The sequence below is a fragment of the Camponotus floridanus genome, unplaced genomic scaffold, assembly GCF_003227725.1.
Source record: "Camponotus floridanus strain SB8 unplaced genomic scaffold, Cflo_v7.5 scaffold168, whole genome shotgun sequence".
NCBI classification, from domain to species: Eukaryota; Metazoa; Arthropoda; class Insecta; order Hymenoptera; family Formicidae; genus Camponotus; species Camponotus floridanus.
Genome location: NW_020229290.1, coordinates 303,555 through 321,187, shown reverse-complemented (window position 1 = coordinate 321,187; position 17,633 = coordinate 303,555). Strand labels below are relative to the sequence as shown.

General features: G+C 39.2%; 1 protein-coding gene across 1 annotated transcript; it reads left to right on the top strand.

The window, feature by feature from the left end:
* Positions 1-7,878: 7,878 nt before the first annotated feature.
* LOC112637451 (histone-lysine N-methyltransferase SETMAR-like) lies at positions 7,879-17,344 on the top strand. The gene is made up of 3 exons (XM_025407216.1): positions 7,879-8,041; positions 11,508-12,329; positions 17,157-17,344. Exons 1-3 carry the CDS (start codon positions 7,879-7,881, stop codon positions 17,342-17,344), a joined length of 1,173 nt encoding a protein of 390 aa, XP_025263001.1.
* Positions 17,345-17,633: the final 289 nt, after the last annotated feature.

Sequence of the window (17,633 nt, the reverse complement as noted above, 5' to 3'; positions counted from 1 at the left end):
TTCCCATTAATACTGAATTCATCAGCCTTTGGAAAGTCGCTGGTGCATTCTTTAATCCAAACGGCATTCGATTAAATTCGTAGTGTCCATAGGGAGTTGAAAAGGCAGTTTTATTTTTATCCTTTTCAGCCATTGGAATTTGATGATATCCTGACGCTAGATCTAGTGTGGTGAAATATTTTGCATTTCCCAGTTGATCTAGAATATCAGTAATATTAGGCAATGGAAATGAGTCGCCTATAGTTAATTCATTTAATTTCCGGAAGTCTATGACTACTCGGAGTTTCGGTTTTCCTGATGCATTTGTTTTCTTTGGCACAACTAATAATGGTGCGTTCCACTGACTCGTGCTTGTTCTGATAATTTCATCTTGCAGCATTTCTTGTACTTGCCGATTTACTTCCGCCTTATGTTTCTCAGGTAATCGGTATGGTTTCACGTTCACCGGCGCGGTGTCGGCACGCGTACTTATCTCATGCTCGACCGTCGCGGTGCATGTCAGTGGTTCTCCTTCCAAATGGAATATATCATCGTATTCTTCACAAATTTCTAAAAGTGTTCGTTCTTCTTCTTTATTTAGATGGTGTGTTCGCAATAAGTGTCAAATTCGCTGCTTGCGGGATATATTATTTTTTATTTTTCTTCCCGTTTCTATGAGGCTTATTTCCCTTGTTTCTTCCTCCGTGTCTTCTAGTGTGACTATTGGAGTAGGTATTTCGACTTCTTTATCTGTTGTATTTATCATACTTACAGGACATGCAAAATTTTTGGGTTCCACCAGGCAGCTTCCAATATATACTCCTGGCGCTGTCTCGCTTGCTCGGATTATTCCAACATTATTCTGATTCACGGCTGCCTTGATAATTGTCTCGCTGCGTGGTTTCAGGATTATTTTCTTGCACGGATGTAATTTGAATATACTATCCTTTATTTTTATTTGATTTCGTCTATAATCGCAGATTGCTGTTTGTTTTTTAAGGAAATGTATTCCTAAAATTCCATCATGTTCTATCGCTATGTCGTCCTTTATTATGTAAAAAGCATGTTTAATTTTATGATCGTTGATTTTAATTGTAGCGTACAACTTTCTTAATGTATATATTTTATGTCCGCTTATTCCAGTAAGTGCAGTTTTTTCTTCGTAAATCAATGCGTCATCTTTTAAATTTTTTAATTTGATCAGAGAAATAGTTGATCCGGAATCATACAGCATGTTGATTTTTCCGCCTTTTACTTCGCGAATTGGCAAGGTTAATTGCAATAATTCGTCTTTCTGCGGTGCATGCATATTCTTGACATGCGTTACACGATACTCTAGAGCAGGTCGCGGTTGTTTCTTTCTCGCTTCCTCTTGCTCTTCTTCCTCACTATTGCTTAAAGAGTCAGTGCTCTTTTTCCTCTGTCTATACGGGGTCTTTTGTTCACGCATGCTTCCTGTATGTTTTATTTTATTAACTGGCTTGGAGTTATGGTTATTTGTACCGTTTATTTTAGGATGTCCGTTCAAGTTCCAGCATTCCTCACGGGTATGTCCTGTCTTTTTACAATGTTTGCAAAATTTACTCATAGTATTTATTCGTGTAGACTTTTCCGGTTTTGGTAATGTGAATTTATTACTGCTTCGACAATCGCGTCCGTAGTGTCCAGATTTTCCGCATTTATAACATTGTATGTTAGTATCTCGAGTTGGTCGCGTTTTAACGTCGAATTTATTTTTATAGGAGAAGCCGGATGCTCGTGTTACAGACGGGCCGATAAGCTTCTCCTCCGCGCTCGCGCCGTTTATCGCTTCTTGGAGCGAAGTATACCGTTGCGATCGTACAAGAATTTTTAATTCATCGCGTAGTCCGATTTGAAAATTTATTAGCGCTTGTTTTTTAATGGTTTCTTGTATTGCTTGTTTAAATGAAGGAGGCCGTTCTTCTCCTTCCACCATGGACTCATATAGTTTCATGGCTAACGTATCGACACGTTGGCCGAATGCATGGGCGGTTTCGCTTGACTTTTGTTTTAAAGAATTAAATTCTATCTGTAAGTGCGTTGTACTTTGCTTCGCTTGATAGCAAGTTTCGAGTTGTGTTTTTAATTCTTCAAATGTCTGGATATCTCGCGTTTCGAAATCTTGCATGGCTTTACCTCTTAATTTAGTATACAAAATTGCTTGTATTAATGATTCTTCGTCTGCGGGATTAATATTTTGTACCGCGTACGTACAAGCGTTTAAAAATTCTTGTAATTTATGTCGCGTCGTCCCATCAAACTCGGGAATCATTGTTCGCGCTTCTTTTAATGATACATAGTGCGGGGCTGCGCTACGTCGGTTTCGTATATCGCGTTGAGTGCGTCCGTACGTTACGTCGAGTGGGACAGTGTTTGCATTTACTCGCGCTTCGTTTAAATTTGCTTGTGCGGTTTGTATTTCTCGCATTTGTTCGCGCATGTACTGCATTTCGGTTTGCATTTCGCGGAAACTGTGTACGAGTTCGGCGAGTAGTACGTTACTCGTTCCTTCGGCCGGCTGGCCTGCGTCCTCATAGGCCGCGGCTGCGTTTAGTTCGGCCTGTTGCGCTCGCATGCGTTCGATTTCTCTATCGACGGCTTCGTTTTCCATATTTACTTGCGCACGTGGCTCGAATAAACTAATATCAACTGATAACGGTGAATAATTTCTTCGTGCTGTAACGCGACTTGGTCCGTCTTGTACAGTGTTATCGTTATTACTCGGTTCGTGTTCCTCGGATGAATTAGAACTCGAATAGTGTTTTTCTAAATTTTTTCGCACGCTTCTACGAATATCGCGAGCAGCCTCTTCTGCTACTCGGATCGGAGTTACAATTCCGAATCTATTTGCCAATCGTGCTGGCACGCTCAGAAAACGCGGACTCTTAAATTTTACTTGTTTTGACGGTGCTGACATTTAAATAAAGTTCGACTTACAGTAGTAGCACGGTGATTCGCATGGTCGTAACTTATCAGGTCGCTTATCGTATCGCTCGACTGTTGATGCTGCTGGTGGGTCGTTGTCCCGTTGGTGCGCTATCCGTCGGTGATGCGTTGTCCGTCTGCGTTGCGTTGCCTTGGCCGTGGATCGACGTTGGTCCTTGAGCGCTGGTGTTTCCTTTCTGCTTTCAGCTGCTTGGCCGTGATTTCCTTATCACTGTCGTCCGTGTGCGTTGCTGGTTGAGACTACCTGCTTTAATGTAGCCGGTGCTCTCTCCAGTTTATTAATTTTGTATTTTCTTTTTGTTGCAGGCGTTAAGGATCCAGGATGGTCCTCGATCTCGGCTATCCCATCGCTGCCACCAATAATGTCGTGCCCGGCGGGGCACGGGGTGTGGGGTAGCCGGGAGTATAAAATAGAACCGTATTTATCCTTTAGCGTTTTTATTGTATTTTTAGTTTACAAATATATATTCGCTTAATATCTTCTATTCTTATCAGTTTCTTTCGAGCCTTCTCTTCGTTGTCCTTTCCTCGAATCGTTCGTAAATAGATTTAGAGCGTTTACAATTTCTTTGGGTGTCTTCGTTGCACAATTTTAACGGTTTAGCACTCGGCACTACTTTAGTGATTGATTTATTACTTGTGACTGTCCGCCGCGGATTTGCGGTGGACGGCTTTTATTCCCTCTGTTTTGAAGGGTTTTTTGGAGGGGATCGCCTGGCAACATGACCATATATGGTCATGGGGTTTTCTGTGGCGTTCATAATCAAAATGCAAGCGAAGGAAGTTCAAAGTCGAATTCCTTCGTTAGCGTCTTTCGCGTTTCCGGTGAGCGACGGTAGTTCGCTGAGTTAGCGGTTCTTGGCGCGGCTCGCGAATGTTCTTTACGATATTCGCGAATGTTTTATATAATTACTAAAATAAGTTATAGTCTCTCGGGCTATAACAGATTCATTAATCAAAACACCGCTTGTGAGACAACCAAGTGACAGAAGTAAAAAGAAAACAGCTGTCTACAATGCTGAGCTAGCGAAATACCTCATGATACCACTGTCGCCTAGAAATGAAGACCCTTTAATATGGTGGAAAACACATGCTCTGGAATATCTTAATCTAAAAAGTTTGGTTATAAAATACCTAAGTGCTCCTCCTTCTTCTGTCGATTCAGAAAGACTTTTTAGTGCGGGAAAGTTAGTTTATTCTGATAATCGAAACAGATTGTCACCGCAGAATGCTGAAATGTTATTGTTCATCATGAAAAATTTACTAATATTAAATTACAATTTTTGATAATTCTTATGCAAATAAAATATAAAATATCATAATTAAATTGGATACTTTTCTTGGTTTTTTTATTATTACCTTGTATCCGGCAAATATCCGGCAATCCGGCCGGATATTTAGTCTACCGGATATTCGGCGGGGTATCCGGTATCCGGTATTATATTATTTCCGGATATCCGATATCCGGTATCCGGCAAATTTACTATCCGGTACATCCCTAGTTTTAACGCGATAACCATCTCGAAATCAGGCGCACGGCTCTCTCCCTGCAAACCCGCGAGATAACACGAACGATACGCTTCGCAAATTTTTTCACTGTTCTCTTCGCCAACAGCCGCATTGATACTTAACTCGTCACGCGAACTAAAAGAAACGTCTCCGCTCTCGATCGCCATTATCTCACCGATAACGTCCTCTCCGTCGACTGCAATGATCTCAATGTTTTTCCCCAGCGTGACGCGAATTGACGGGCAGACCAGGAAATCTCTACCCAAAAGGACATTGAACGTCATGGTATCATCCGGGACGGTATAAAACTTTATTTTTACGCGAACATTTTTAATCGTTACATAACCATCAAAAGTACCGATTACACGCAGTCGCGAACCATTAATTCCGCAAAATTGATCAACGTTGTCTTCGAGAGGCGAGCACAACTCATCCAGAACAATATCATTTTTGACAAGACTAATCGGCGATCCCGAGTCAATCAACGCGTCATCAACGCGATCGTAATCCCTGCGCTCATCCGCAGCAGAAATACTCACGCTTACAATGTAAGGCCCAGGAAGCGAGGGCCGCGCTACGTCCGTCACCGCAATCTCCGTCGATCCGGCCGCCGCTCCTGCCGTCGCCGTCCGCGCTCTTTTGGGACATCCCGGGGCCAAATGCTCCGGCGATCCGCAGACATAACGTCTTCCCCGCTGGCGGCCGCCTGCACCTCACCGCAATATGCCCAGCTTCGCCGCATCGATAGCACCGTCTCGTCCCCGACGATGATCCCTCGGCCGTCGTCCGCTCGAGCCTCCGACCCTCCGTCGGCCTCGCTCCCGCAGGCGGCGCCTCCTTCCCGCCAACGACTGTTCTTGCGCCACTTCTCCACCTCGTATCCCCGGTCCTTCCAACTCCCGTCCTTCTGTCCTCTCGTTCGACCGTGACACTCTCAAAGGCCTCCAATAGCTCGGCCTTCGACTGGAATTTCATGAGGCGCGCCTGGTTTCTTAATTGTATACTTGATATGCCCTCGATTAGATAATCGAGGAGCTCGTCCTCTGCTACCGGAACACGGTTAGCAAGAATCACCTTCTCGTGATAATAGTCGCAAAACGGCTCGTCACCTTTCCAGAGGCGAGCCTCAAACTTCCTCCGAAGCGTCAATTTCCCGGGGCGCGAATCGAACATTTGCCCCATCTCCTTCAAAAGATCTTCAATATTCAAAGTCAAATATTCCGTCCGTGAATAAAACCAAGCCAGTGCACGCCCCTTTAACCGAGAACCGATTAAAATTCTTGTGGCGTTCTCGTCGAGGTGATAAGTGTTCCGCAAAAGCTCGAGCTGATTCTTCCATCTCCAAAAGATATTGTCTCCTGCGTCAAATTCTGGCAATAGCTCCCTAACGCCCCTGACACCGCCGCCAGACGCCTCCGTCGATGCAGCCGACGTGCTGCGGGCCAGTTCTCTCTCTCTCGCCCACAACTGTCTCTCTCTCTCCCACAGTTCTCTCTCTCTCCGCAGCAAAAACAATTCCGCACGCTCAAGATCTTCCGATCTACGGTCCTCTCGTCCCATGTCAATCCGCTCCATCTCGTCCTCCACCACACCAGCATCCTCCACGCGGTCTGTATCCCGCGCACTACTCGGTCGCGACGCCTCCCGCCGCTCGCACATCATCGTCCATGCATTTGGATCTTTCTCCATCAACCTCTGCATTAACTCGGCCTTCGATCCTCCGGTCGGCAATCCCTTCGACCGCAAGGCCTCCTTTAGCCCCATCACCGTAAATTCAGCACCTCGCTGAGCATTCATGCTGCTTCCTTCTTCTTTTTTTTCCGAACGATCGGCACACAGATTCTGATCCCACTTCTAATAAACTGTTAACAATTTCTCACTAAGTCGTCTTAAATTTCACACGCGCGCGGAACTGCGGATTAATAGCCGTTTTCAGGGAAAGGCAGAAAATAATTCAGAAACTTTATCAAAAAAAAGAATCGTTAGGCGGTGTTTATTAATCTCTTGATGTACAGATAGCGACGACTGACGGCTCATTCGACCGCCGTATATATATACGGTGGTATTCGTCTACCGGATTTTTCGAATACGACCAATCGGGCGAAGGCACGCTCTGCCACGCTTTAGCCCGACGAACGTGTCTTCAACAAATATATAAAAACAATACACAATATAAACATACTGTTGTTCGGTTACATACATGACTGTTATTCGCGCCTATTTTAAATAAATTGCTAACAGAAAAATCAACCAAACTCTACTATTACAAGCAATTTTAACCATTCTACAGAATAAAGAAAATGGAGATCAAAAGCATCGAAACAAATTTCCTAACACGAGGACGCTAACAATAGGTCATAACAATAGGTCAAGGTGGAGTCACCGTTCCTCTTCTTCATTCAACTGAGAAACGGCGAGAAAGACTTAAAAGAATTAGATGAAGAATTAGAATCCAGGATGGTCAGGAAAGCCACCTATCTACACATCTTGCCCGAAGATTTCAAAGAAAACATGGCCGTCGCAATAAAGGATTGCAAAACTTGGCGACGGGGCATTATAAAAAGAATTAATAGGACGAACTGGATGGTCAAAATCAGCCTAGGGGACTGGGGCCGATCAATCTGGCGGCGTATGTGCGATGTCTACCTCCTGGAGGAGGTAGACAGATTCAAGAAGTTGCCTTGGCAAACTATAATCTGTGGCTTAGCCTACACCGGTCCTGTCCAGAACGTCCGAACCTGGCCAAAGGAAACCAAGGATTTCTGCCGACTACTTCTTGAGGGACGAAAAGGGTGGATTCATATAGTCCGCCCCCTTAGTGAAGGGACAGCGCTAGTTAAGTTAAACGTAGAGGGAATACCCCCGACTACTTCATATTCTCTCCGCGATGCGCTTATTCTATTAGGCCACGCCCAACTTAGCACTACTGTAGCCGCAGATGTAGTTCCTACCGTATAAAAAACAATAGAACTTTAAAGGAATATATTCCATACATTATATTATTAAGCATTATTCTATATTATTAGTTATTATCCTACGTGTGTATACACTCTATAATCATTCTTATGTTAATCGAAAAAAAAATGTATATATATATATACATATGATAAAAATAACGAAAAATAATATAAAATTTTTATATTCACTCAAGTACAATATTCATATTCAAAAAGGGAAAAGAATGATTATATACAAATACATGAACACATGTTATACAAGAATTATAAACATTTTATAGGAGTTTTAGTTATAGAATTATCAATTCACAATATAAATTTTACATAAGACTGATATTCTTTTTTTTAGCACTCTAAGGAGCGCGAAAGTGGAATCGGTTTTTTTTCTCTCATTAATGAATATCGCTTGATCATCAGAAAAGCCAGTTATTACCCCCCCCCCCCTTTTTTTCGCGGGCCTCCCAAAATGCAATTACTTGACGGACAAAGAAGAACGAATCACAATGACTATCGCAACCTAGTTGAACTCCAGTGCGTCACTATAACAAGAGACGACGTTTTCAAGGCATCAGATTTGCAAGGAATGCTTTGTGGCAATACTATCGAACTACAGACAACAGTACATGTTAGTACCACTGCATAGTTTGGTCCATTAAAATTCCAGCCAAACATCAAACAACTTGCACGATCTGTAGCATAATCTTATGAGTCAGCCCCGCATACCTATACTGCCTGGAAGAATATCTACACGTCGATATGACGTACTTACAAGGGGAGGTCGCGGTTGACTCATCACCGATTTTGATCTCCTTTGGTATGGTGAATCTACGTCGAAAAAAAGTTGATCCGTGTTCGAGGTTTTCGTCCAATGCGCCTTGTAAACAAAATTTTTTTTTTCTCGAAGTGTAGAGAAATTGCCAGGTTCGTTATCAGGCCTAACCACACCTAACCTCCCCTTGTTAGTCAAAGAATGGGGACGCCCTGTGACCACCAGATGGATAAAAGAAAAAAAACAAACCCCTACATCAAACCCGACCCGAGCGTCTGGCATTGTCTCGCTACTGATGATCAGGTAGTTAAAGTTATAAGAAAAGAAAAGGGAAATTCTTTTCCTTTTTGCTAATGACAAAAGTATTAATAGTAATAACGAAATGAAGTTCCACTTTCGCATTATAAGAAATCGATAGTTCAACAATCTTAATAATAGAAAAAATGGCGTATTAATAACATCTATATAAATACACATGTATACAATAGTGATAGGCACGCCTCCGAAAGGCCACCCAAATACTAAGTTATAAAAATAAATGGCAAGAAAAGAATCGAGACAATTCCATCTGCAAATGTTGTGTCCTACATCCCCAACATTTGTCTAACGGCGGGGGTGTTACGTCCAGAGGAGCTCACGATTCTTTTCTTTCCCTTATCCGGTGCACATGTGCACGAAAATCGTTAATGATAGTTAAATTGAAGTAGGATTCTCAGTAAATACTCCAGAATAACAATCAGATATTCACGGACTGTATAAAAGTAGCATCTGGCTAAATAAGGCGGCAGTCAGTCAGACGAATTTGATATTTTCTGATCACTAAAAAAAAAACCTCACAAAATTCAAACAAGCTACAGAAAATAAAGAAAACTATTCACAAAACGCGAGTGACCGAACACGCACCCGTTTTATCTCAAGGGGATAGTAAAAGTCATCCCCTTATCTCCAACAGACGCATCTTACAAAGCATAAATTACCACCACCTACGATACTGAGAATCCTAAGTCCCCCGTTTTGGAAGATGCTCTCCTATTCGCAGACAAATGTAACAAAATTCTGATTTGTTGCATTTGTTTTAAAATGTTCATAAGTAGGGACAGGAAGGAGACCACGGAAATCTAACGAGGGTTTCTATTCGTCAACTTCCCTTATTTCTCACGCTGGGAGAGGATAATCCAAAACGATATATAAGCGCGAACTTTGGACAAATTGACACAGACATACATTCATTTTTCTTCGCTTACTAGTTCACCTCTTTACGTATTTGCTCAGTTACATACTTACATAGTTGTTCGGTTACATACTTACTTATCGAGTAAGTGCAAAAATCTTAACCAAGGGGGTCCGGAAGCAACCACCCTCTTCAACAACTATATCCAGAATCAATTCAGCGCTAATATCTCGCCATCCTCAAGAGGGCCTAGCAATAATTTGTATCGATTTGTCCATGCTTTTCAAATAGTAAGTCTTATCTTTTATTTATTAAGTTCCTCTCCCCCCCATCTTCCTTTATTGATAATAATCGCTTCCCTAGTGGAACCTTCGAGATCCGCTGGGGTTCACGCAAAGCGCCTCCGATACCGACGCAATCGTCGTACCCGCCGACTACTGGCTCGGGCTGTCGCCGACCCCTCTTTCACTCTAAATCTAAACGATATAAACACGAATCTTCTCATTACTCGAATTTTTTTGAACAATTTCCAAGGAAGTACGCGAGACTCCTCGTATCCGTCCCCTCAAACTTTTCCCCCTAATTACTCCCCGTACCTGTCTCCGGGAACTCTTTCTCCCAGCTATTCCCCAGTGTACGACACGCAACCTGATTTTCCGCAGTTATCACCTTCTCCTTCTCTACCCCACTCGCCAGTCCCAGATCCTCATCTTTTGTCTCCTCCTCCTCTTCCTCCCCCTGTTTACTCCGACATCGATCTTAGTGATCGGATCGTCTCCGAAATTCTCAGCTCGACTTATCCTCCGTACTCTTACCCCATCCTCCCGGGTCAATTCACCTTGGGCCCTGGTCCTATTCATATTCCAACTCTAAAGGCCTTTCTCCGCATCGCCCCTTCTAACATTCCCATCCCTTGCTTCACTCCCTTCACCAGATATCCCATTGCTATTCCCGTAGAATTCTTCCGGGAAAGATCCTCTATCCTCCAGATTCCGACCAACCTCACCCCGTCTCGCATACACCCACACATACACACACAATCACGCTTAATGCACCAACACACATATACACAATCACACTTAATATTGTACAAGAGCCGTAACCAAAATGTTTATGTAAGTTTTATCTTTTTTATAATGTACAATAAATTTAATTAATTTTATTTCTTTCGAATCTAACTTAATCAATTCCCCCTCATCACCCACGTTCCTGAATCGCACTTGATCCCGTCTCGGGTAAAAAGGATTAAGTTCCTTTACCAAAAAGGGGAGCATCGAGCGGGCATTCGGACCAAAAATAGAATAAAATCGACCCTTGTGGTCGTTGACCTATCTTTGGCTTTCCCGCAAGCTCGCTCGACCCGAGACACTTGCCCTTAAGGCACCTGTTCTCGGAATACAAGTGTTACGCCCATCCTTCCTCGGGCCTGGACGTAACATAATATTTTTCCAATATTTTCTGAAAAGTTTATAACGTTTAGAGTTAATAATTGAATATATAAATTAGGCAGTAAAAACCACACAGTATAGATGTCAAAATTATAACAATGTTTGAAATGATAGCGGTACAATATTAAATAATAATTCTCAAAAAACATAACTGAATCAGAAATTAAATGGTAGAGACGGTAATATAAAAGAGATTCACGAAAATTAAATTACAAATAATTGTCATAAGAAGAGTTAAATACAAGAGATTAATTTCGCAAGATTAAATTCGCAAACGTTTCGATCTAATCCAAATCCTTTTCAATGCGACAACAATATTAATATCGAAAGTGCAAGTAAATTAAAATGATAATATAGAAAAAAATAATAGTAAATAATAATGGTCGCTCGCAACGGATAGCAAACAGATTCAAACTGTGATACAAGGTGAAACGCTCAAATAAATATTCATGATCAATATCAATAATATTGGGTTGGGGAAAAAGTTTCTTCGTATTTTCCGGCAGATGGAATTAGAATCGCATAATCTTGATAATATTAATCGGATCTGTCAATACTTTGTGTGCGTTTGAAAGGTGACATATCATAAAGAAAAAGTAGCAAAAAAGTAGTGATATTTATCTATTCAGTTAAAAGTTATTGCATCTTGAAAATGAGTGAAGAAAAAGAAGAAATTCGATACATTTTTAAATTTTATTTTAAAAAAGGGAAGAATGCAACTCAGGCAGCTAAAAAACTTTGTGATGTTTATGGACATGATGCTGTATCAATACGTGTTGCACAAAGCTGGTTCAAGCGTTTTCAATCTGGAAATTTTAACGTCAAAGATACACCTCGCTCTGGTCGACCGATCACTGAAAAAGTCGATGAAATTATGGAAATAATTGAACAAGACCGGCATATTAGCAGTCACGAAATCGGTAAGCAACTGAACATCGACCACAAAACAGTTTTAAACCATTTGCAGAAAGCTGGATACAAAAAAAAGCTCGATGTTTGGATGCCACATGATTTAACAGTCAAAAATTTAATGGATCGATTTTCTATCTGCGAATCATTGTTAAAACGAAACGACATCGAACCATTTTTGAAACGGCTCATAACAGGCGATGAAAAATGGATCACGTATGACAATAATGTACGAAAAAGATCGTGGACAAAGCGAAATGAAGTTCCGCAAACTGTGGCAAAGCCAAAATTGACGCCAAGAAAAGTGATGCTGAGTGTGTGGTGGGATTACAAAGGAATCGTTCACTACGAGCTGCTGCCGTCCGGTCAAACAATTGATTCTAACCTTTACTATCAACAATTGGAAAGATTACGCCAGGCAATTGAGAAAACGCGACCAGAATTGATCAATAGGAAAGGCGTCGTCTTTCATCACGACAACGCGAGACCTCATGTATCTATAGCGACTCGTCAAAAATTAAGAGAACTTGGCTGGGAAGTTTTGATGCACCCACCTTATAGTCCTGACCTTGCACCATCAGACTACCATTTATTTCGATCTCTACAGAACTCTCTTAATGGTACGAAGTTGGCTTCAAGAGAGGCCTGTGAAAATCACTTGTCACAGTTTTTCGCCCAGAAATCACACAAGTTCTACAGTGACGGGATTATGGTTTTACCTCAAAGATGGCAAAAAGTGGTCGAACAAAACGGCACATATTTAATTTCATAAGCTTCATTTCAAATATGAATAAAATTTGTTTCATTTTTGCAATAAAATACGAAGAAACTTTTTCCCCAACCCAATACATACATATGAGATAAATACACGTATATTAGCTATGCATTGAATGTACAGTATCAAGACTTAATAAAATTTGCAAAACCTTTCTGGCGGATCATCCTGATTCGATTGTCACGAGAGCAGACAAGGGTAATGCCACTGTCGTTCTTGATAGAGACGTGTACATAGCTAAAATGAATGAATTGTTGAATGACTCGGACACTTAATATGATTGTGGAAAGAGACCCCGCTAAAAAAATGTGTAATGAACTGAACAACATATTGAAAAGATGGCAACAGTTGGATTACATTTCGGATTTTAAAAAACGATCTTTGTATTGTAGCGATGGCACATTACCTCGAGCTTACGGCCTGCCAAAAATCCACAAATCTAATTTCCCTCTAAGAATCATTGTTTCTTCCATTAATAGCCCACTCCACAAGTTTGCTACCTTTCTACATAACTGCCTTCATGACAACCTACCACATTGCAGCAGCCACATTGCTAATAGCTATGAGTTGGTTGATAAGATTAATAACCTTTATATAGACGACCATCTTAAACTCATTTCACTTGATGTAGTTTCTTTATTTACCAATGTTCCCACGGATCTTATCATTGGAAGCATCGGAAAACGATGGCATTTAATTAAAAACAAAATTAAAATTCCTTTCTCTGAATTTGTTATTGGACTCAGATTGGTTCTTAACTCTACTTTTTTCAGATTCAATGATAAAATCTATAAGCAAATTTTTGGAACACCTATGGGCTCCCCTCCCTCTCCTATTTGTGCGGACCTCGTTCTTCAAGACCTTCAAGAAAAAGCCATTTCACAGCTTCCTTTTCACCTTCCATTTTATTTTAGATACGTTGATGACATTGCCTTAATTACTCCCGCTTCTTTTTTGGATCTTATTAATTCTGTTTTTAATTCTTTTCATGATAGGTTGAAATTCACCATGGAGATTGCCAATGATAGTCGTCTCAATTTTTCAGATGTGACTATCATTATTAATAATAATCATATCGAGTTCGACTGGTATATGAAACCCACTTTTTCTGGAAGGTTTCTCAATTTCTTCTCTGAACACTCGTTGGCTCATAAAAAGGGAGTAATTATTGGACTCACAGACAAAATTTTCAAATTGTCACATCCAAGATATCATGAGAAGAATTTTAGTATAATCTCTGAGATCCTTTCCAGCAATGGTTATCCGGCGAATTTCATTTTTAATACCATCACAAGCAGAGTCAAGCTATTGATTCATAATCAGTCTGTTCCTCCCTCCACATCCTCCCCCCTTCCTTCTCCCTCTTTCACTCAAGCATTTTTCGTTATTCCGTACATCAAGGGAGTTTCAGAACATTTCAGAGACATTGCTTGCAAACTTAACAAATCTTTGGCCCATGTTGTCTTGAATAAATTGAACTGCTTTATTAAAACGCATAAAGATCCTCTTTCATTGGATTGTCACACAAATGTAGTATATAAAATCTCTTGTTCGGATTGCTCAGCATCGTATGTAGGACAGATGAGCAGAAAGATTTCGACTCGTATCCGCGAGCATCGATCCAACATTGATCGACCCACCGAACATCTATCTGTTTTATCTCAACATAGACTTATGGGACATGATTTTGCATGGAATGATGTCGAAATTTTGGATCAAGATGCTTCGTTTCTCAGAAGAACTACTCTGAAATGATCCATATTATACGACAGAGCAATGGTCTCAACGTTCAGAAAGATACGGAGAAATTTGATAAAGTTTATCTTCCTATTATCAAATCTTTACATTTTTAATTTCCATATTAATTTCCATTTTTATTTTCATCATCCGTTCCTGAATCCCTTTTCCCCCCTCCCTTTCCCTCTCCATCGGATTGGCATGCCTGGCTCTCCATTATCACGCGTCTCAGTACATTTCGTCGTCTCGTTGGATATACACGTCTCTTGTGTCTTTTAATAATTCTGTTCTACATTTTTCTCACTGCGATCTTTTCAACATTGCATAACTGCTTGTATGTAACTTTTCTTTAAAAATTTATTTTAGTGTATTAATTATTCTCTATCAATTTTTCTGTCTTTTCTTTACATCTAATTTTTTATTGCTGTTGTGGTGTTTTGCGAGAATGCGTGTTGCTCTGCTTGCTTTATTTTTCAGATTACAATTGTTCTGGCTTTGGCATGAATTTTTAACGCATAATAAGGAATCTTTTCAACGATATACAGAGTGTGGAACGTATGCGGTATCTCTGTCCTCTACGCGCATCCTCTACCATCTTTTTTCTCATCACTCTTTTTTCTACACAGCCATGATCTATGTGTTGCGCATTGGTGAGTAGCATGCAGGCTTGCGGACATTCACACGGCTATTTCTCTGAGAGCGTAATTCTTTTATTTCTTAATTATAAATTTCGGAAGCTAATATGCGTGTATTTATCTCATATGTATGTATTATTGATATTGACCATGAATATTTATTTGAGCGTTTCACCTTGTATCACAGTTTGAATCTGTTTGCTATCCGTTGCGAGCGACCATTATTATTTACTATTATTTTTTTCTATATTATCATTTTAATTTACTTGCACTTTCGATATTAATATTGTTGTCGCATTGAAAAATATCTGGATTAGATCGAAACGTTTGCGAATTTAATCTTGCGAAATTAATCTCTTGTATTTAACTCTTCTTATGACAATTATTTGTAACTTAATTTTTGTGAATCTCTTTTATGTTACCGTTTCTACCATTTAATTTCTGACTCAGTTATGTTTTTTGAGAATTATTATTCAATATTGTACCGCTATCGTTTCAAACATTGTTATAATTTTGACATCTATACTGTGTGGTTTTTTTCTGCCTAATTTATATACTCAATTATTAGATTTTTTCTTGTAACCACCACATTAACTTAATGTTTTAATTTGGTTTAGAGTTAATTAAGAAAATTAAGAAAAAGAATCATGGAAATAAGTAAATTATAATAACTGAATTATAATAACTGAAAAAAGTAAATTATAAGTAAATAATATTACATTAAAAAAATATATATATAGTGTATAATTTAATAAAGAGTAGAATAATGTGTGATTTAAAAATAAGAAAAATAAGAAAACTTATGAGAATATTACAAAAATTTACATATATATTTACTCTTTCGTACATTTAGCCTATACAATACATAAAAATAAATATCATTTATAAAATATACCCCCATAATTTTGGACATTTTAATTAATAAAATGTTTTAGACCTATGTTTATATTTTTTTCTTATTTTTAATACATACATAAAAAATACTAAAGTTTGATCATTAAATTTACGAACTATATTCTCTCACTTGAATTATAAAATGTTTATTAAAAATATTTTTTGTTATACTTACGTATAATTACGTATAGTAACTTAAGAAGTATAGCATGAAATTAAATGTCTCATTAAAAAAGATATGTTCATGTCGATATTATCTGAATCATATTTTTTCATTATTGAACCAATCAAAAATAAACCATATTTTGGATATTAATTTTATAAACTAACATCAATATATAAATTAATTAATATATCATATTAAATTCTCTTCTTAAATATTTTAACAATATTTTAATTATTGTCATTTCTCATTTCTTATTTTTTTTACCTGAATATAAAGACTTTTAGCATCATTTTACTTTTATTTTTAAGTAGCTTTAATTTGTTAATTTAGTATGAATTTCAACCATATTTATTGCGGCAACTATCCTATTTGGATCCAGTAATAATAATCTTTTACACCGAAGTTATTTCCATCGAACATTAACGAGATATCTATCAGAAACTATAATATATTTGGAAATTATATCTTATACATATTTCCTGTATTCGATATCAAAATAATGTTAAATATTAATTGATTTTCTATGGCATTAGTTAAAGATTCCTACAATTACATATCCTTATTAAAAAGAACTTATTTGATAAATACTACTACGAAAATACACCTATTCTGATAATAATAATTTTTAATAGTAATAACAATAATTAATAATAAATAACAATTATTTATTATTAATAATTAATAATCAATTATATTGTAATAATTTTTATATAGTTTATATGTATATATTTCCTAAATTTATACCTCTTACAAATTTTTTTTCATTTTTTTCTATGCATACAACTAATATTTAGTAATGATACCAATGACATTTGTTCCTTTAATTTCATATGATTCTTTTAAACTTTATATATATATATATATATATATATATATATATATTGTGACGTGACGCTTTTGAGCTCCGTCACAACGCCTCCGCCGAGGGAAAAAGCGTGCGCTGGGTCGTCCCTCGCGCCTGAGAGGGAACCAAGATTAATTATAATTCGATCATTTAGATTTATTTTAGCTTGAATGTAAAATCCGTGAATAGAGTGCGGCTACTGTGCGTGCGTGCGATACCGCCATTTATAAATGAAGACACAGCGAGATACCTAGAGGAGAGGGAGCCGTATAGGAAAATACCGAAGATACGAGTACCGCAGGAAAACGAAAGGTGATGTAATGAGATCCCTCGCCGTAGCTATTCTTAATTCTGCAAAACATTAAAACCGAATAATTTCAGATTAAAAGACGGCAGAAAATCCGGACGACGGAACTGAAAACAACCTCCTAGGCGGCCGACTGGGAAATGAAGAGGATTCCGAAAAAGACGAGGATACGGCCTGGCCAGCCGGTTCCGTCTACAAGGATCAGAACTACCGTCAGATACCGTCGCACATGGATCCTGGGCCCCTGCGCAAGGGCAATGCCGTCCTACAGCTGTGACTCTGAAGGGGGCGGAGAATCAACTCCCTGTTTCTTCGAAAATTGATGGAATGCGCGGAAGATCCGAGGGCCTTGCGGACGCAGTTAATATTCTTCACTATTCTTCTTCGGTGAGCCTCGAGCAAGTTCAGTTAGTCGCGAGCCCAGAGGAGACGACCCTCCGAGGAAGCCGTCACTTCGAAAATGTAAGCCGCCACCCAGATAATCGCTCGATTTTCTCCCGGGAACAGCTGGCGTCAATTCCGTGTACCGGTCTTCTCGCACTATCGTCGAAGAAAGCCTGGGTGCT

Coding starts and splice junctions, on each gene's coding strand:
- LOC112637451 (XM_025407216.1), top strand. CDS start 7,879: ATGCAATTACTTGACGGACAAAGAAGAACGAATCACAATGACTATCGC. Junction 8,042..11,507: donor ACAGACAACAGTACATGTTA/GTACCACTGCAT, acceptor ATTTTAAAAAAG/GGAAGAATGCAACTCAGGCA. Junction 12,330..17,156: donor TCTACAGAACTCTCTTAATG/GTACGAAGTTGG, acceptor AAAAGACGGCAG/AAAATCCGGACGACGGAACT.